This window comes from Hippoglossus hippoglossus, chromosome 17 (genome assembly GCF_009819705.1).
Source record: "Hippoglossus hippoglossus isolate fHipHip1 chromosome 17, fHipHip1.pri, whole genome shotgun sequence".
Taxonomy (NCBI): domain Eukaryota; kingdom Metazoa; phylum Chordata; class Actinopteri; order Pleuronectiformes; family Pleuronectidae; genus Hippoglossus; species Hippoglossus hippoglossus.
In genome coordinates this window covers 14,697,153-14,716,901 of record NC_047167.1, presented here as the reverse complement: position 1 = coordinate 14,716,901, position 19,749 = coordinate 14,697,153, and the positions used below count along the sequence as shown (strand labels likewise).

The window sequence follows — 19,749 nt, the reverse complement described above, 5'->3', positions numbered from 1 at the left end:
CTGAATCCATATTCCCCCCAAACCTAGGGATTCTCTCTCTTCAGTATTTTAAACATGCTGTTGAAAGTACAGGAAACTGTATTTGCTTGTGTTGGGTGAAACATTCAACATAACCTGAAGATACCGTGACTGAGAATCTTAACAGATACTTTGCTGAAAACATGTTTTATAGCAAAGACTTTCAACGTATGATTTGTCAACTGGTTTTAACAGACGTTGTTTTGTTCTGTGTTGTTTTTATCCCCATGTGTTTTGTAGAGCACTTTGTTTAGATAACTGCTATATAAATAAAGTTTATTATTACCATTGTTATTATTATGCTGGTCAAAAACTGGAACGTTTAATGAATCCTGGATCGGACAATGAAAGGATAGCTTGCCTTTTCCTCAAGAGCAATTCCATCTACACAAAAGAGCCTGTGTGAATAAGGGAACTCTCGAAGGAGAGAACTCGCGAATGCTTTTGTTTGTATGCTTGCATTCTTCGGTCACTGGTCCCTCGGTGCGGCATATTCTTTATCCCCCTGTTGCTTGAACTCCAAACACAAACGCATAAATACTCAGCTTACATGTAAATATTTGTTTCAATATGTTTTCTCTGTTTTTTCCCTGTGTTTTTTGATGGTAGGTCACATTACTGCAACAAGGATAAACTGGTTTGCTTTCAAGGCTGCTTCTTTTTTTTTCTTTAGGAAAGTTGACGCTCTCAACAGTAGGGGGCGCAGGAGCAAAGTATTTTAGCTGTATTCTATTACTTGTACATGGTGAGGGGATAACTGTTGAGAATGTGAAGAAATAACTGTCAATCCTGTGTCCACATGAGCACAAAATCACAGTCCTGACTCAGAATGATTACGCATTTCACTTTAAACAAGTGATTCCTTCACTGTCTGCAGCCCCCCTGCCCCCCTAAGTAATTCTAAAAGCCTCAGAAGTGCCTCAATCTTCCTGAAATCATGCATGGTTGAACATTTGAAATGAGCTCGCACATCAGCCTCGGGCACTGATTCAGACTTGATTGGGGCAAGGCGAGCTGAAGTGCTTATTTATACAGCCACGTCATTTGGAGGTGGTCCAAAGGGAGGAAAGAGACTGAGGAGATCACAAAGGAGAAAGTACACAGTGAGAATTTCATGAGGCACATTCCATTAATTTTAGAGGAAGGAAAAAGTTGATTCCTGGTTAATCAACAAGTTGTCTAATGCAAGTGGAGTGTGTGAGTAAAGGAGACTGGATGAGGTTTGAGAGGCAGGAGAGAGAGGGGGGGGGGGGGGGGGGGTGATCAAAAAAGCTGCACCAACAATCTATATAATTATCATCATCTGCTGCTTTTCCTCCCTGGGAAAGAAACACTCCATCCATTTGTAGAAATGGCCCGAGGGAACGTTACATCAAAACTAATCATAACGATTAAAATCAGCTTCTCTGCGAGAGGGAGGCAATAGGCAAGTTGGAGGCAGGAGGAGTGAGGGTGTTGTAAATGCAGAAAAAAAAAAGATTTCTTTATTTGATTTTATAAAAAAACATAAACTCAACAAAGACTGAGGCACAGCCGCTGCTGCTGTGATCTGTTTGCTCGCAGTTTTTTCTATTCTGAAAATGGGTTTAGACTGGGGCAGAGACATGAGCTAATTGTATCCTGATCTTTGCCTTGAGGGGTTTCGGAGCCCTGGAGCAAGTATTCTCTGTATTTTGTTCTGTCTACCTTAGCCAAGCTATTGCATTTCTCACTGGTGTAGGAAGAGAGGCAGATCGTGGCCAAATCGGAAGGAAAAAGGTGCATAAAAAGACACTTTTATGCCTCTCAATGTATCAGGTAAGCGGACATTTATTTGCTTTGCTATTATTTCCGAGGCTGGATGGACTGGGACACAGAGGCGCAGCCGCTTTTACGCATGTGCCAAAGCGATTCGAGCGGTACAGTTCTTAAAAAATATTTAACCACTTCCTGGCTATTGTTCCTTAGTTACTGATACTAATGTATGCGTGTGTGTACAACAAACGAGGCTGTGGTACATTCGGCTAAACGAACAGCAGATTACGCTGCGATCTTGTCGGGGGGGAAAACGCTCCACTTATCCACCGTGTGAATTCGCTCCTGGCGCATTTCGCCTCCGAAACACCGTCGCCGTCTTCGTGCGGCTGTTTAACTTGCTCCTAACTTACTCAAACCTGCGTTTTGTCGTCGCCTCGATCGCTTTCTGAAGTCGGGGTTTGTCGTGAAACACTTCTGCTTCCTGGCTGCCCCAGATCTTATAATGAAAGACGCCATTGTGGAGTAATTTCGCCGCGGGCGTTTTTTTTTTTCTTATTCCGTACGACACGATGTAGCTTTTTTTGCGCACGTCAATGCAGAATCTGAGAATCATCCTTTAATACAAGGCCGTGCCTGTGTTGAGAGGAATTGTGTATTTGTGTAAACGAAGAGGAAATAGCAGCTAAATGTTCGTCCTCTCGTTCCCCTCTCTTCTCTCTTCTCTTGGCTCTCCGGCCGCGTCGTGCGTAATCACCTCCTGGGTCCGGATGCGAATCGGCAAATATACATGTAGTTTACTTAGTAACAGTCTGGACCTATTTCTCATACGGGACAATGTGTTGCGCCAATAAACACACACTTCTCCGTATAAGTTTGACTTTGAAAATGTATACAACATCCTAAGTAAAGCTAGATTTGAGTATTTGCTTACTTGCATTTGATTTGGTCTCTCACTGTATTGTACTGCACTGGATCCGCCTTTAAATTACATATGTTAAAATTAAACATTACGAAATAAAATCTTTTTGAGTTTCACTTGTAATGAAACGCGGAGTAGGTTCCACCACTTTCACAGGGCGCATGAAAACAGTGAGACTGAGATTTGGGGTGTTGTTGTCGGGACCCAACACTTGATGGCGCTGTAGCAGCAAAGCCACACTGCTTTACTGTACATACAGCATCTGGACATCTGTTTCCCATTAAAATTACATTTAGCAAACAGACTGATCTGGTGCAGGAGACAAATATTAATAAGGCACATCAGTTAGTCCACATTACATCAGCGCTGCACCATCAGCTCCAAATTAGAGGTGCTTCACTAAATTGAAGCTCGTCGGAGACAAACTGCCGTTATTATGTTTCATATAGCGTTTCCTATTTGATGGCCACTCCTGTGCCCTGGGACGGCTCAGCCTGTGCCAGTGAACGTGCACCACCGTCTCCAACCGCCCTGCAGCATCAGGACTCTGATCACACTTCCTTATCTGTGAGGTCACCGCTACAGTATCTCTACAAGGAGAAGACCAACTTGGGATAAAACTCAGGGAATAATGATGAGATTGATAAATACTGGAGTATGATAAGCTAGAGTTTGTTTGGAAGTCCAATCACATTGTTGATTCGCCAATAAAGAAAAGATTGGATCACTCTGTTCCACAGCCACAGATTTATCCAGATATTATATTTTCCCTTCAAGGAGGATGGTCACCATATATTCTATCGGCAACCTTTCTTCAGAGCAACCTCTTCATCCTTTTCACTGTTTTTTTTACCCCCCAACTCATTTCTGCATTTTTCATCCAGCACTTACAGAGGAACATGCTTTGTTAGAAACAGCTGGCTTTAAGCTGGGACTTGTGAGTCACTGGTGTGTTACAACACACATCACTCTACTCACCAAACTATAAGTGCATTCATAAAATGCATCTATGTCTGAACTTAAACAAAATGCGGTCACTGCCAAAATTCAGGACTTAATGACGGTGTGAGAAGAGAAAATATGATATTCAGAGTCTTTTGGAAGTTTAAATTATTATATTCACAAAGATTAGATATTGACTAAAGTCCATTTAAGTAAAGTTACAGACACCTGACCAGACCACCAGCCTACAGTTTACACTCAGGCCTATTTGTTATGACAGCCTCCCGACCGGTTTCGGTTTTTCCCCCTGTCCAGTCGACAGTGACTGAAGTTAACCCGCAGTCTGTAGTTGTCTGTGTGTGGACATTTGAAACAAATGGCCGTGGGCACCAAAGCAGAGACAACCCATCCAGATTATGTAAATACCAGTCTGCCTGCCTCAAACTGAATGTTAATGCTCCGATCTGAAATGCTAATTGTGTCTTGTGCGATATGTCGAAACACTGAAGAGCTGCATTGTGGGACGGAAAAAATTTGATAGCCGTAGTTTGGTTGTATATAGGCCGAACTCAACCCATTTTGATTATCTCAATGAAAGACGGATAGTTACTTACTGGGTAGTAGCCTGTGTTATACCAGACATCAAACAGGAAGTATGGTGTGTGTTTCTTAAAATATACAGGAGGAAAAGTATGATTTTTGTAGAGGCATGTAACTGAGAGCCCAGTGGCGGAACACAACAGGGGGAACTGGAAGAACCCAAGTATATCCGCAGTGTGTCTGATTTAGATTGAGGTTGTGCAAATGCCCTGAATGAATATATTCTGGCTGGTCACATGAGACATTCTTATAGCTCTGTGCCAAATGCAAAAACGGCAACAGGTAGGAAAACGAAGGGAAAAAAAGGATCTGCAGTGTTCATAGGATCACAGATACACGAGTCCTGCATCACACTCACTCACTGATGGACCCTGTGATGCAGTGACCTTTGAACTGTCCTTGAGGAAGCAGTGTAAAGGCCAGGGATGTGATGTGTGGACGTTGGTCAGAGGAAAGGCCCATAACGGGTGTTTTCTTCACGTCCACCAGCTCGGGAAAGATTTCGTGATGCAAGAGCACGTTTCCCCAAAAAGCCCCGCTACCCCACACCACCTCACACCCAACCAGCCACCCACTCGACCAGCCACCCGCTCTCTTTCACTCGCTCTTCTCTCTCTCCCCTGCAATTTTCCATAATGCCTGACAGATTTTACACTCAATCCACCTTTGCGATGACAAGGCTTTGAGGAAATCCAATTCCACCAAGCTGTTTTCAGAACTTACTCTCCACAGGCACACACACACACACACACACTCTCTCTCTCTCGCTCACACACACACACACCACCATCTCCACAAATTAGTCAGGGAACAAATTACCTGCATTCTGAGTGTGATCCCACGCACTTTGCCGGCTGCCTTACACAGGTCCCCTTTTGAAGAGCAGCCATGTGATTTCTCTCTCTTTTGCCCTGCAGGCCCCTTTGCCTTCTGCGAGGGATTCTGGAGTTGAATTTTAAAACTATGTATGGCTGCTGCCTGTGCTTATCAGCGCGTGCACAAGCGGCATGCAAATCAGACCAGGATCACACACCGCATTGGAGGCCTACACTCAAAGGCAAGCTTAATTGCTAATTGGGTATCTAGGTGTGAAACTCACACTGCCAATGAGAAGCAGGAATGTGGATGTTTTAAGGCCAGTGGTTGAACTAATTAATTTTAATCTGAATGTTATTAAAAATTGTGGATTCCCTGCATTTTCTATGAAAACAGCCCGGCAGAGTGCTGTGGCAGTATTTTCTGACAGCAACAGGACATGTTGTGGTCTGGTGTTGTACTCCAGGATGTCATTAGCGTGGTGGGTTTGCTCTGCTGATGTGGTCATCAGTTATTACGGTAACTTAACGTTTGTGGAGCCAAGGAGAGACTGATCCCTCTGTCTCCTCTGAGGGGCAGATGTTTTCGGACGCATGTGATCGGGTGCTTCAGATGTGATGTTTCTTTGTGCGCTTTGGTTATTAATATTCTGTGTAAATGATGAAAAGAGTGTTTTTTGGGCTTCTCGTTGAAAGTGCATCAGAGTGAGTGAAAACACTATCACAGGGGGCTTTTGTGTGATTGGAGAGATCATGTCTGGTGACTTATGAATGATGTGTATGTTTTGTGGATGAGGGGGCACAAGGGGCATTTTTGTCCAGGTGCTTGAGCGGGTTAGCCACGGTTTGGGGTTTGGATCTCTGGGTTTTGTTGTGGTGAAGGAGGGTTTGAGCTGCGGGATTAAACTGCACTGATCCAAAAAGGGGCAAAGGCCAGATGTGGACGGTCCAGATGTGCGCGCTGACCCGACTGTATCACAGCCAGATGATCACACACACACACACACACACTGGTAGAGGCTGCGTTTGGTTTAACCCGAAAATGCGCCACACATACCTGCCACTGAAACAGCGACAGCCCCGAAAGAGCCGCGGGCGCTACAATGCTAATGTTGTCGGGGGCTTTGACTTCTCCCAGCCATTGCGAAGACGCCGCTCCGCGTGACAGCCACGGCTCTGCGCGCTCTCTCCCCCCGCGGTGCTCCCTACATACGCATCCATCCCTCTCTCCACACATTTGGCAGGTGTGTGTTCGGCGGTAGAAGAGAGGAGAAGAAAAAGAGAAAAAGAAGAAGAAGAAGAAGAAGAAGAAGAAGAAGAAGAAGAAGCAGAAGCAGAAGCCGACCGCGTCATATCTGTTCACCCCAAAGTCTGCGCGCAAATGGACCAAACGGATATCATGGACTTAACGCATCAGAAAGCGAGGAAGCGGCCGCGTCCAATCAGTTCTGCGGATGAGTCCGTGCACGCGTCCCTCAAACGGCTCCCGATCCGATCGGCGGCGGCTGAGCACAGGGAGACCGCACTGATGTTCGCCGTCCGAGGAGAGCCGGTGCCCGCCGCGTCTCTCAAGCAGAATGACCGCTCGGTGACTCCATCTCCGACCTCAATGATGCCGGCGCAGGTAAACGCGTAAAAGTCCGATTTAGTCTGGGAGGTGGGAGACTGGGAGAGATGGAGGGGGGAGGGTGGGGGGGGGGAGAAAAAGCAGAAATAAATGAAAAAGTGGGGTCTGCCTGTCACTTCAGCCGGAGGAGGGGAGTGAAGACACTGTGGGTTGCGTGTGAATTCAGTAGATCGTCTTCCTGATGTCCTTATATGAAGATTGCGCACGTTATTTCAATATTACGCACAGTCCGTCTGCTGCGTTTGAGACCTGCTCCAGCACATGTTTGTAACCCTCTGCAAAATGAGATGTCCATCAGTATTTTCTCCCATTTCTCTCACTCAAGGTGTGAAACTTTTGTTTGGGTTGTGGGGGCTGAAGTCATTTTCTCGTGAGAGAGCTCAACAGAGATTGTCTGCTAATGGTGTTTGTAGGTTAACAGGAGGCTGTGTCTCCAAATCCTATTACAGTCTTCGAATCAAAGAGTCATTATTGCTCATTTCCAAGATTGATGATCCAAATTAAATTGGTTCTGGGGGGTTATGGCCCACAGGGGTGGCAACATTCAGGTCAAGGTCAGGCTGCTCCATAACTTGGAGGAAAAATTCTCCTCCTCCGACTGTGGAGTAGGTCACATGGAAAAAGTATTTTGAATCGAAACACTCCAAATCCTTACAATAAACTCCAGCGGCTGTTTATCTCTGATTTGCAACATTTCAGTGCATCCTCCATTAATAAAATCTACACGTGTCACAGTGTTTTCTCCCTCTTGTTGTCTGAAACAGGATAATCGCTGCAGTATGTCCAGGCCCATGATCACACGGTCACCAGTGTCTCCCTTGAGTAACCAGGGCATCCCCACAGCTGCACAGCTCACCAAGTCCAATGCCCCTGTGCACATCGATGTGGGCGGACACATGTACACCAGCAGTCTGGCCACCTTAACCAAATTCCCAGAATCCCGGTGAGTCTCATCTTCCATGCTTGTGTGTAGTGGGAATAAAGTTTGTGTTTCTTTGTTTGTGTCTAGTATCGTGCTTTTCTTTTTCAAATTATGAATGAAACTGTTATAGATTCTGTGTTTTATAGGGAGTCTAGTACATTTAACAGTCAAATGTCAAGACAAATCAACCAACTATCTCATGGTTGCATTTGCAGGTTTTTCTCCAGTATAATCTCGACAGATATTCTTTATCAGTCGCTGTAGGATTGATCAGGCTGTATCGCAAAATGTCTCCTTGTCAAGCGAAGCCCACAGTTATTTAGAGCGGTAAACAATTTGCAGGGGCTTCAAGTGCAGTGCTCAGACAAAAGCAAATTGGTTATTCTGACAGATGTCACAGCAGCAGTAAAAGGGCCAAAGGGCATGGGGCCATCTGGAGGCTGGGAGGCCACACTGTCGCTCCGAGCTCAGGCCCGAGGGTGACTGGCACCCAGCCTAGGGCGACCCACTACCAGCTGGTCCTGACCTCCTCAGACCACCTCTGCTCTTAATCATCTTTCTTTCTCCTTCCTTTTCTTTCCTTCTGCCTGTGTTTTTTTTTTTTTTTTTTTAATTCCTATTCTTCCTCCTTTCCGGTTGATTCTTGTATCGAGCTTGGTAATCCGTGCATGTCTGTGCAAAGGTGTGAACAATATTTCAGAGCGTGAGAAAACTGAGTGCGTCACACGCCTTTGCAAACGCTCTTCCTTCACAGTAACATTTTTGACCTTCTCCCTTTTCTCCATTCCTTCTCTCTCAATACACAAGGTTCAGGAAACACACAAGCTCCAGAGTGGAGATTGTATTTTAAATAATGCCATGAACAATGTTATGACCTTTTTTTATTAATTATGATATTTTGTCCCTCCCTCCTTCCCTCCTTCCCTCCTTCCCTCCTTCCCTCCCTTTCTGCCTAACCTGACACCCCCCTCCCGTCTCTGTGGGTAGAATTGGTCGCCTCTTTGATGGCACAGAGCCTATAGTCCTGGACAGCCTGAAGCAGCACTACTTCATTGACAGGGATGGACACATGTTCCGCTACATCCTCAACTTCCTCAGGACGTCCAAGCTCCTCATCCCAGAAGACTTCAAAGTGAGTGCTTGTCCATCCTAGAAAACTGTAAATTCCCATCAGCCAGTCAGCACTCCTGCAACTTGGCACACACAATGAATGCTAAGGCAGTGGAGCGCCCTCGGTCACTGGCCCTCCTCGAATCGCTGAAAACAGTTCCCAGGCTGGAGAGAAAATGCGAGGGCTCCTCCAAACAAAGCTCAATCGTGATGCATTTTCTCATCACGGGATGCGGCTCGGCCCCCCTCCAGCTATTAGCAGCCAGAGATTCTTTGAGATATGTAAGGAGAGTAACAAGCTTGAACTAAGACGAGCAGATAAACGCTGCGGCACCCATGGCCACGTTGCATGTGCTACATCTCTCCATCGCACTATGCCATTGTGCCAATTGTCCATCCAGGGTGAGGCTCACTGTATGTGACACATTAGGATTCCTTATTTTTTGTACTCTTACATTTAGTCAGTAATTACTTAGCTTGCCCTGGGAGAAAACAAATAACCACATTATCTGATGGACTGCCCACAGTGTGACTCAATCAGTGGAAAGTATGTCAGCTAAAATAAGCAAAGACAAAAGACAGGCTCAAGTTCAGGCTCAGGCCACGTTCACATTGGGTAGATCTTGAGAGGAGCATGAGAAAATTTGAATGTGCGATTTTAGGCCCTGCAGTGCTGCGGGTAAAGGATCTCCTCCTCTACCCCACGCAACCCTGTGTTACATGTCGCACTACATCTCCTCTGCTCAGGATTTTTTGTAATTTTTGCTGAATGGTGTCTTGGCTAGGGTTTATTGCTCGTTCATGTAGAACAGCGGTTTCAAACTCCTCTGTTGAGCCTTTTTTTTTGTTTGGATGCACATTAGTAAGGAAGTCACAACCTTAAATCTACTCAGTTATTCAGTTTTTTAGGTTATTTTGTCCTGTGGTATAGCGAGATGTACTTCAAGCTGCATTTAGTTAGAAGCTTGGACAAATACCCAGGGGATGTATCGTTTAACAATATATATTCGCACGAAAAATGTTACTGCAGGAAAATTTAAAGGAGCGTTTCCGCCAACAAAATCATTGTAGATATTACTTATGGCATATTGATGATCTATTAATTGATACAGCCTTTTGTGTTTTAATAAGCATAATATTTTCAGCATTTATAAAGATCCCAGTTTACTATTATTAGAAATTTTGGAATTTTGGACTTATTAGACTTAGTAGACAAGAGCAGGGGCGGAACCAGGGGCAGGGCCAAGGGGGAACCGGCCCCAACTGAAGCTTGATTGGCCCCTGAAGTCCCCCTGTCCTTTAAGTAGTCTTTTTTTTTTTTTTTGTCACTTATCAACAATGCTAACAATAAATATTTCAGTTTGTTAAGAATTTTTACTTTCTAAGCTTTTTTGAAGTACACAATGTGCTCATACATGGAACAATTTCCAAAATATATTCAGTAATGTGTGGCTTCGCTCAAAGCTATAGAGCTACAATGACTTTAATGTGCACCACTGTGGCCCCTTTATGGCCCCTGATTTTAAAAAAATCCCAGATCTGCCACTGGACAAGAGAGAGTAGAGTTGGCAGGAAATTACATCTCAGCCTCGATGCAGCCCCAAACCAAGAAATATTATGTGTTAAAGAAACTGTTGTAAATGGTCAAAATTAATATAAACAGAACCACAATATTAAGCAAGATGTTAAATTTTCCTTGTTTTTACAAATTCAAACCAACTATTTGTCTCGTCTCCTCCAGGACTACAGTCTGCTGTACGAGGAGGCGCGGTACTTCCAGCTGCAGCCCATGCTCGCCGAGCTGGAGCGCTGGCGTCAGGACCAGGAGCTGAGACTGGTGTCGCGCCCCTGCGAGTGCTTGGTGGTTCGCGTTGCGCCCGACCTGGGCGAGAGGATCACGCTCAGCGGCGACAAGGCCCTGATCGAAGACGTGTTCCCGGAGATCGGTGACGTCATGTGCAACTCTGTCAATGCCGGCTGGAACCATGACTCCACGCACGTCATCCGCTTCCCACTCAATGGGTACTGCCACCTCAACTCTGTGCAGGTAAAAGGGACTGTGGGCTGCTGTGGGTAGAGGGTCATTAATAAGTATAATAAGTCAAAGGTTAGATAAAGTAGTAAAGTAGTAGAGATAAAGTGCTTTTCTACATTTTTCTATTCAACCGCACGCCCAAGGAGTCGACTGAAGTGATGATCTGTTCATTCAGGTCCTTTTCATCTGCTGTTATACTGTAGACTTTTCAAATTTTACAGATGTCTGATTGCAAAATCGTATCTTTTTATATCTTATCGAATCACAAGAACAGCCTCGCAGAAAAATAAGCTCTTTGATGAGTTCATCAAAGCCTCAGTTTAGCAAACCATCATTACACAAGTCCACCACCATCTTTACTTCTCTGTGATCTGACTGGAATAATGATTTTGACTCTGGCTCTGCAGCTGGTGAATAGTCCGCATCAGTGGTTTCTTCTTCTGCTTCTTCTGTATCCAGTTGCCAAGTCCAGAAAGCGATCCATCTTCCACAGTTGCCTTCTGTGTTTGAGTAGAAAAAAATTGTTACGATAAATTGACGAATCATTTTGAGTGTTTGAAACTGTCAGTGTTAAGTGAGCATTGGTGCCAACCGGCTAAAACGGACTGTAAAGAGGTTTATTGTAGACTTCATCCTATTAAATGAAGGAATGTCGAACATCTTAAATCAAGGTGGAGAGAAAGACTTTGAAAAACAATTATACTGCAATCATCTTATTGCGAGATAAGGAATTCCTTAATTTAATTTTCATGTGAAAAATAAAGAAACGATCATGATAGGATTTTTGCTGAGGTGCGTACTATACAGGCGTGTATGATATGATTTGCAGGTGGTGGCATCGCTGTAGCACCGTTACACCTAATTAATAATGCCGAGACACATTTTACCTTAATCCAAAGAATTTCAGCTCCTGCAATTTGGACACCGAACTGGACGATATTGCGATTTTGATAATATTTAGAATAATTGTTAAACCCTATTGCAGAGTCACATGAATGTGCAAAAAGGGGGGGAAACTTTCTTACAGCAAGAGGAGGTGATGCCCCCGAGTGTCTGAGGGGGCCGTTGGATCAATGCTCAATTTACATTATTAAAATCAAGCGAATTAACAAGCGTGGATTTTAAGCAACATCTGAGAAGCAAATCAGTTGAAGACATTTTTAGTAAGAATTCTTACAGAGAAAGTTGCTCCAGACTCATAAGTACAGGAATACCAACAATTAGTCTTGCTATATGAGCTCACATCCTATGTTGTCGTCTTGATTAAAACTTTTAAAGTTTCTCTCGGTAGGTCATTTCCGGGGGAGCAAAACAATAACTTGAAACCTTTAATTTTTCAGAGATATGTCTTTAAATTACTTTCTTTGAAGGACTTAAGTCCAGCGTTGAATTTATTCAATATAGAGCGGATTTAAAGGCGAAAAGGTTCCAGGCCAAACCATACTTGTAAACCTACAGGTCTGTAAAAAGAAAGTTTTTTTACTGTCAACTTCTTTATATTCAGTGTGTGTTTGGCAATATTGTATTTCTCTAATTATATATTGATATTCCACTGATTCATTGATAGTGAAATCCTCTGATCAGCATCAATAAATGATTGCGGAGGGGCATATTTAAAAGGAATTCACAATGATCTGGACTGTGTCTCCGTCTGAGGAAATCAAATCTCCATCGTCTTCCCCAAAAACACACAAACAAACCCGTCTGTGAAGTGTTAGAGTCGTGGAGAGCGAGCAAGAGAGTGAGCATGCTCCCTGGCAGGTTGTCCCCAGGCAGGGCCCATAATCCTGTTTGGTTATTAAAGCACGCCGGCGGTGGATGCTGTATCTGCGGCTAATGGAGGCAGGGCGGGGGTTTTTGAGAGAAGGAAGGGGTGCATAGAGAGCTGGCAGCAGTAGGGGGACCTTTGTAGTTTTGGCGGAGGCTTGGGCCTGGGGGCTGGGGGAGAAATGGGGAGAGGGGCTTTTTGCTGAGCAGCCCACACTGAGCCAAGTGGCAGAGAGAAAGCCGCACTGCTCCCTGGGGCCTCTTCGATGGAATGTGATCCTACAGCCCCCCTGGACACGTCTGTAGATGTCTGCGAGGCTGCAAGATCAGGAACAGCTAGACACACACACACACACACACACACACACACACACACACACACACACACACACAGAGGGAGTGAGGGAAAGAGAAAGAGAGACAAACACACACATATACACCAGAAAACAATGATATAAGAGGCTCTTGGTTTTGTGGAAGTCTCGTCCAAATTCCCCTCACAGGCCGTATGTCGCGGCCGCTTTCTCCTAGAGCTGTTTCCAGTGCTACACTTCACACTAACGCAGCAGCATATACGTGAAGGAGATCCAGGTTGTTCCATGCTTTCCAGTTCTGCAGTAATCAACTAAAGGACAGTTTATGTCGACTTGTAGACGTCCACAAGTGATAGCGTTGACACTGACCATCAAAGATAAACGATTTAAAATCATCCATCGTGCTTTTTCCCTTCTATATCTCTATCTTCCACTGACGTCTTCTTCCCACCTTGTTTAGGTCCTCGAGCGTCTCCAGCAGCGTGGCTTCGAGATCGTCGGCTCCTGCGGCGGAGGCGTGGACTCGTCCCAATTCAGCGAGTACGTCCTGAGGAGGGAACTGAGGAGGACAGGTCAGCGAGGACCCAATTCAAACAGGATAAAGCAGGAGCAGCTGGACTAGAATTCCACCCAAGAAGTAGGGGGTGCTAGACTTTTCTGTGGCAGCCAAACGCTCGACGCTGCAGACCTCTGTGGACTCTGTTTTTCTTCGTTTCCTTGTTGATGTTTTTGTTTTCTTAAACTGAGAACCATCTAGAGAATTTAAAAAAAGGATTTTTTTTTTTTTTTTGCCAGAAGAAGATACAAGACATTTGATAAGTTTGAGATTGCAAGGACATATGTGATTGTCTAGCCCCCATAAACCAATTTTAAAAAGGATTTATATTCCCTGGATCCCCCCAAAAAGTTTGTTTTAAAACTTGGAACCTACATTAGGTTGAATATGATTTCTATTATACCCATATAAATTAAAACAAAAGGCTTTTATCACTTATGTAGTATGTTGCATAGCTTGTCACCAGTGACTTGGTTTTGTTTCCTCACTGGCAAATCGGCTGTTTGGGAGTGTGTTTTTATCCCTCGCTGTAAAAAGGTCATTATTGTGTTGCTTACAGTACAGAATGTCTCAGTTGTCATAAACAGTTTTAAACAAAAACATCTTTTTTCACAATTTACATGATGTTGAATATTGTGATACAAATGAAGTGATTTTTTTACTTAATGGAAGTTATTATATTGGATTTTGCCATAAAACATATAGTTGATATTAGTATCGTCAAAATTTAGCATCAGAGACCATTATTACGCAGTAAAGAAAATAATTTAGCACATTATTATGTCACACCATTTGCCTCATCGGGGAGTAAGGGCGGCTAACCCCTTGGGAAATATTTAATTGGATCATAATATTCCTCTGAGTGATGACCTGTAAACTCTTTCATCGTATACGTGTTTGTGTTTTTTACATTGAATCTTTTTAAAGCAAATTTGTTGCCTCAGACATGACTGAACAGATTAAAAGCTCATTGTACTACCCACTCCAAGATCACTTTTACTTGTAGCACATATTGATATGAAGTTGGATATAAAGTATTTCTAAGATGACTGACCCACCTACGCTCCCTAGATTTGAGTAAAGAGGAATGTAGCAAAAAAAAAAAAAAAAAAGTGAAATAAATCTCAATCTCAGTTGTCATGGTGTCTGTTCGCTGTTTTCACATCGCTGTAGGGACTGCGCTCACATTTTCCGTCTTTGCCCTGTGCTACATTTGGTTAGATAGCATTCGTTAAACTGGAATTTTCTGCATCCATGCTACCATCTGAAGTTTCTTTCGAGCATCCTGAATGTGTTCAGTGGCAAACAAGAAGCAAACTCTTTTACATTATGTAGGGTTTTAGCTCTCCACCACCAGAGGTAAGGCTAACTTTGTCAAAGCAATATTGTACCTTAGAGGATTTATGCTGGTGCATCAGTGAGGACTTGGGGCATTCTTTACTTAGTTATATTGAATAGAGACGACTTCTCCACGCAAGTCCTGTCAGTAGTGCTTCCTCATATCCCTGCAGGGCCAAAATCCAAAGTGAAATCCCACACGGAGCCCTGTCGTCTTCATAGCTTTTGGCAGAATCTCCACTTACTTTGGCTATCTACGGTTTATGCTATATGTCTCCCTTTCAGGCCTCTTTGCCCTAGATTCCCCCTTTGACTGACTGTTATTCTCATAGGCTAGAGGTGCAGATCCAAGAGGTGTGTGATGTGAGTGGTGCACAGCAATGCTTTGCCCTCGATCGTGAAAATCAAAATTTTCTGAGTCGGTGTAATTGGCAAGTATTCGCGGAGCAGGTGTCAAACACATCAACTCAGCAAAACACATTTGAGTTGGAAGAAATAAGTTAGGAACAACACTGACAAGTGTAGAAGTGTATACTCATATCACTATTAAACCCACACCACAAGCCATTTTTTGAATGCCCACAAATTCTCAGTCTTCATCATTTCAAATGAGCAAAATACTACCTGAAAAATAAACTTCAATTTGTGAGAATTTTACAGGTATATGGTTTGATAATTGATAAGAAATTTTGACCTTTTTGCTTTGTTGTCTAAATTTGTAAGACGTACAAATTCCATGTTGATCACTAAAAACAATTAGGCCATTTTTTTTATATATATATTTTGTTGACACGTTTCCAACAAAGTTCAAAACCAGAGTAATCAAACACAAATTTATTCAGTGTTACGCAACGTTTCATTTTGGTTGCCTTTTAATTACATCATATCCACTTTACTCATGGCTTTGCCCATCTCTGCTCTAACTTCTGGAGCAAACAACGCAGGACAAAGTAAAAACACACCAGTAGCAAGTCAGCGAGTCGACTGTTTTTTCATTCCACTGTTTCTATGAGTCAATCATAATAGATCATGATTAATTCATTGCAGTTTGCTGCGTAACGTGAATTAAACTTTACCTCATGGACAGGATTCGCACCTGAGTCCTGTCAACAACTCCCACAATCCCTCAGTGCTTCATGACATCATCAAACCAGGTCTTTTGTTATTTTTGCTTGAGAAAAGCATAGCAGCTGAAGTAACGTATTGCACGTGTAAATAAAAAGTTGGAGTCGCACTCATGTTTGTAGAATGAATATGATGTTAGAGTCAGCAGCTGGTTAGCCTAACACAAATTTTAGAAAATGGAGAGAAACCGCTCCATCCCACGATAACAAAATCCACCTACCAGCACCTAGCTAGTCTACAGCTCACTGATTAGCATGTTGTATCTTGTTAGCTTAACGCCTACAGAGACCTTAGTGTAAAAACGACGAGGTTATGGTGAAAACAATTGTATTCCAGACTCTTTCTTGGTCAGGTGTAGCAGTATCCTGTTTACTTTTGTTTGTGCTAAGATAAATGAGCTAGCTGCTGGTTGTAAATATACATCTATCACAAATTTCTTATAACTGCTGACAAGAAAGCGAGTAAGCCCAGTTTCCTAAAAGTACATTTTGACATACTAACAATGATTTTTAGATGTAAAATGACTGCGATCCTGCTACGGAGTTTGGTCAGCTAGACAAACAGCAATGGCCATAAACAAGGTTGGTGATTCCTACAGCAAAAATATTGTGGAGGGGGTGTAAGAGAAAATGATCATGTGTTTAGTTTAAAATTCAGCAGTACGTTTTGTGCACCCTATGTGATTTTCGAGTTTCCCTGTGGGGCAGCCCGAGTATAATGAGACCCGGTCCAGCCCTGTTTTCTCTCACTTCCTGGATTCAGACGAACTTGAAAAGGAATTAGAGATATCCTTCTCTCAGGACACTGCCTGCTGGAGAAAAGATGAATTGTATTAAGAACCCCCACTTCCAGTCCTTTAGAGGACAGGGGGTTTCGAGGAGAGTGAAGTAATTTGAGATCCTCCTTTTTTTCTGTGGTGTGTCTGTGATCATGTCTCTTTCACTCACTTTCTCTCCAGTGATTATTTCCAGTCATCAAAAGGCAGAGTAGGGCCTGGAGAAAGCGGCTGTGGCCATGTTTCCCTCGCTCCCCAGGCTCTGCTTACTCACCACTAGTGAAGGTCAGTGGATGGACTCATTCACCTCGTCTTCAAATCACCAGCCCTCACAGTGCTCAGATCCCCGTGCAAGCAGTGGCAACTGTTCCTAATGAGTGTCCTGGCTAACTACGCTTATTAGATGATATACTTTGTACCATACACTAGATTTAGTCTCATTCTATCTGCAGTCTTCTCTCTCTGTCTCTGTGTTGATCTGTAGGTAATATTCCGCACTGTAGGTGCCTCCTACCTTTATTGAAAAAGTCTCTGGGCTATTTTATGCCAGCAAGATAATTATAAATGTAACCTGTGGCAAAAAAGCAAAACACAACTCCCACATCTCTCCCTTGCCATTTCTTCTCTCTCTCTCTTTCTCTCCCTCTCTCTCCCTCTCTCTCTCTCTCTCCCTCTCTCACCTCCTCCCCCACCCTCAGCCTCAGGAGCTGATTTCAAATTTTCAAAGATATCTCACAGTGAGGCTGTGAGACTGAAGTCTCATAAATACCTTTATTATAATATAATGGCCACATATTTCAAGCCATTATTTCGAGTTGAAAAATTAGTTCATCTGGGTGATGAATGCCTCCACAGTCCTTTGAGTTTTAAATGTTCTTAGATGGACAATTGCTGGTAGGATAATATCTCAAAAGGACGCTCGCTGGAAGAATAATATGTCACAGCGGCTTTGCTTATGGAAATTCAAGTGTTGGTGTTTAATGGAGTGATGGACTTGAAGTTGTTTGGGACGCATGTTGCCTGCAAATGGAAATCCTTGTAACGTTTGTTTCCATAAGACAGACGTAACTTGTAATAATCTACTTTTAATGTACAGCAGAATTTAATCCAGTAAACCTCCATGTTGGTTTTGTTCAACACAGCCATACCAAGTATTTTCAGTCTCTCACAGCAAAATTGAGGTGGATGCTATCGAAAAAAAGGATAAAGTCAAAAATACCCAATAGCCTAGTTTCTGTGATTCTTCAAAAAATAAAATTTTGCTGCACTCTTGTTGGGATTTGCAAGAGACAGGTTTATTTTATTTTTTTTAAATAATAGTCAAAACAGATACAGGAGGAGGATGAGATATCCTGACTTTTGGTTTCCAGTATGCTTCTATAGCTAAAATTCACTTCTCACAGTGCAACTTGATAAAACCTAACAAGCCATATCTTTATAACTTCACTTAACAGGTTTATAACATCGGATTTCTGTCAACAAAACTAAAAGAAATTAGCACATTAGTTCTTCTGAGCACGAAGCCAATAATGACAATGCTAACAAGAGGATGATAAGAAGGATTAATATTAGCCATGCTCCCCATCTTAGCTCACTGTGTTAACACAACACAAAGTGCAGCTGAATATTATCTAATTTTGCAATTTTCCATTTTTAACCTGACGACCGTGTAGAGAAAAAGTTAAGGAATGATAGATTCACCTTGAGGGGACAGAGGTGTCGGTGCCAACTTTTAGTTTTAAACCTAATGGTGGCACTCGAGGAAATGTCACGCGGTCACTGACGTTCTCGTCTGGGAACCATTCAATATGTGAAGCAGACAAGGGATCCACACTGTATTACTAGCTTCCGGCAATTTGAATTGAACACAGTCTCCTGGACCTATACCTGTACCAAATTTGTGTCCAACAGTTGTCGATATATATTTCACAAACAACCAAATATTTAAATCTGCTGGAGACCATGAATGTTATTGCAAACCATCTGATCTCAAGCTCTAATAAACAAAGTATTTTCATCAGACGTGACAAAGGTTCTCCTCCAAAGTGTTGGATTGTTGTCTCCAGGACAAATAAATTGAATCACATATAAAATTGGTGTTATCTCTTGAACACAACAGAGACAGTTGCATAAAGTAATACCCTCTGTTAATTCTGTATTATTAAATGTTAATCTTAATGACAAATAATTGATTTATATAGATTTTAAATAGTGTTAAATACAAGAATCTGGCATATGCGCCACACAACTTTCTTCAGACCCTCTACTGCAATATGTGACAGTGCTCCAAGTGGAGGATTTGAGGTAATGCTCCACAACATGCTGCACTTTCCATTGTTTATTTATCAGTCAGGCCTTGAGTTATAGTGCGCTTGCAGTGAGGAATTTTAGACCGGACTATGGTCGCTGCAGGCCCCCTGGCATACACTGTACACTGAGAGGGAATCATTTATATTCTACTCCAGAGGTAACAGAAGAACATGAGATTGGGAAACAGCTCAAACACCACTCTGCTTGTGAGGCTTAAGGCATAGAAAGAGTCAAGCTTTTTTTCGTGTACGTGTGTGTGTGTGTTGGGGGGGGGGGGGGGGGGGGGCATATTCAAGCAACTTCTGTTTTTCTTTTCTATTTTCCTCCCAAAATCTCCTAATATATATGCTGTGCACAGTCATAACTACATGTTCGCACTGAAACTATACGGCTCAGCGGAGGTGTGATGGAATGCTTTGGCCAAATTGTCTGCAGCAATGAAATCTGACCGGCGAGGCTACTTGTACGTGCTCTAGGTTTCCCCATTCTAACCTGTATTAAAAAAGCCTGGGGGGCGTTTTATGCCGCTGAGATAATTGCAAATGTATCCTCTGGCAAAACCATCAGCAAACTATAGCCCCCTCCCTCAATCCTTCGCTCTCTCCCTTTCTCTCCCTCCCTCTCTTGGTTGGGAATTAATAATTAAATGATTAAAAGGTCTCAACTGTACTGTATGGCTCACCGGTATTGCACCCCTCCCTGCACCAGCCTTACACATGGGTAGACCTGCATGTTAGGAGTGCTCTAATGATTCTGGAGCTCGCCATTCGAGGGCCACCCATCCATCATAGTGGTAAGGCCAGCGGCTTTATTATAATACAGAGGACAGACGTGCTCTG

The 19,749-nt window shown here is 43.2% G+C and overlaps 1 protein-coding gene across 6 annotated transcripts; it reads left to right on the top strand.

Annotated features, from left to right (window-relative positions):
* The first annotated feature begins 1,450 nt into the window (after positions 1–1,450).
* kctd1 (potassium channel tetramerization domain containing 1) lies at positions 1,451–14,500 on the top strand. Of its 6 annotated transcripts, none has more exons than XM_034614040.1 (6): positions 5,004–6,327; positions 6,367–6,655; positions 7,423–7,601; positions 8,568–8,712; positions 10,432–10,737; positions 13,267–14,500. In XM_034614040.1, the coding sequence occupies exons 2-6, from the start codon at positions 6,413–6,415 to the stop codon at positions 13,426–13,428; spliced, it is 1,035 nt and encodes a 344-aa protein (XP_034469931.1). In that variant the 5' UTR covers positions 5,004–6,327; positions 6,367–6,412; the 3' UTR covers positions 13,429–14,500. The 6 variants fall into 6 exon arrangements, with proteins under 6 accessions (XP_034469934.1, XP_034469933.1, XP_034469931.1 ...); XM_034614037.1 differs by having other exon boundaries at positions 5,682–6,327; positions 7,420–7,601; XM_034614038.1 differs by having other exon boundaries at positions 5,682–6,330; positions 7,420–7,601.
* Positions 14,501–19,749: the final 5,249 nt, after the last annotated feature.

What these genes read in the sequence shown, in the direction of transcription:
- kctd1 (XM_034614037.1), top strand. Translation starts at nt 6,413, where the DNA reads ATGGACCAAACGGATATCATGGACTTAACGCATCAGAAAGCGAGGAAG. An exon ending in ACCAAATTCCCAGAATCCCG is followed by an intron (nt 7,602 to 8,567) that starts GTGAGTCTCATC and finishes CTCTGTGGGTAG; the next exon opens with AATTGGTCGCCTCTTTGATG. An exon ending in TCATCCCAGAAGACTTCAAA is followed by an intron (nt 8,713 to 10,431) that starts GTGAGTGCTTGT and finishes CGTCTCCTCCAG; the next exon opens with GACTACAGTCTGCTGTACGA.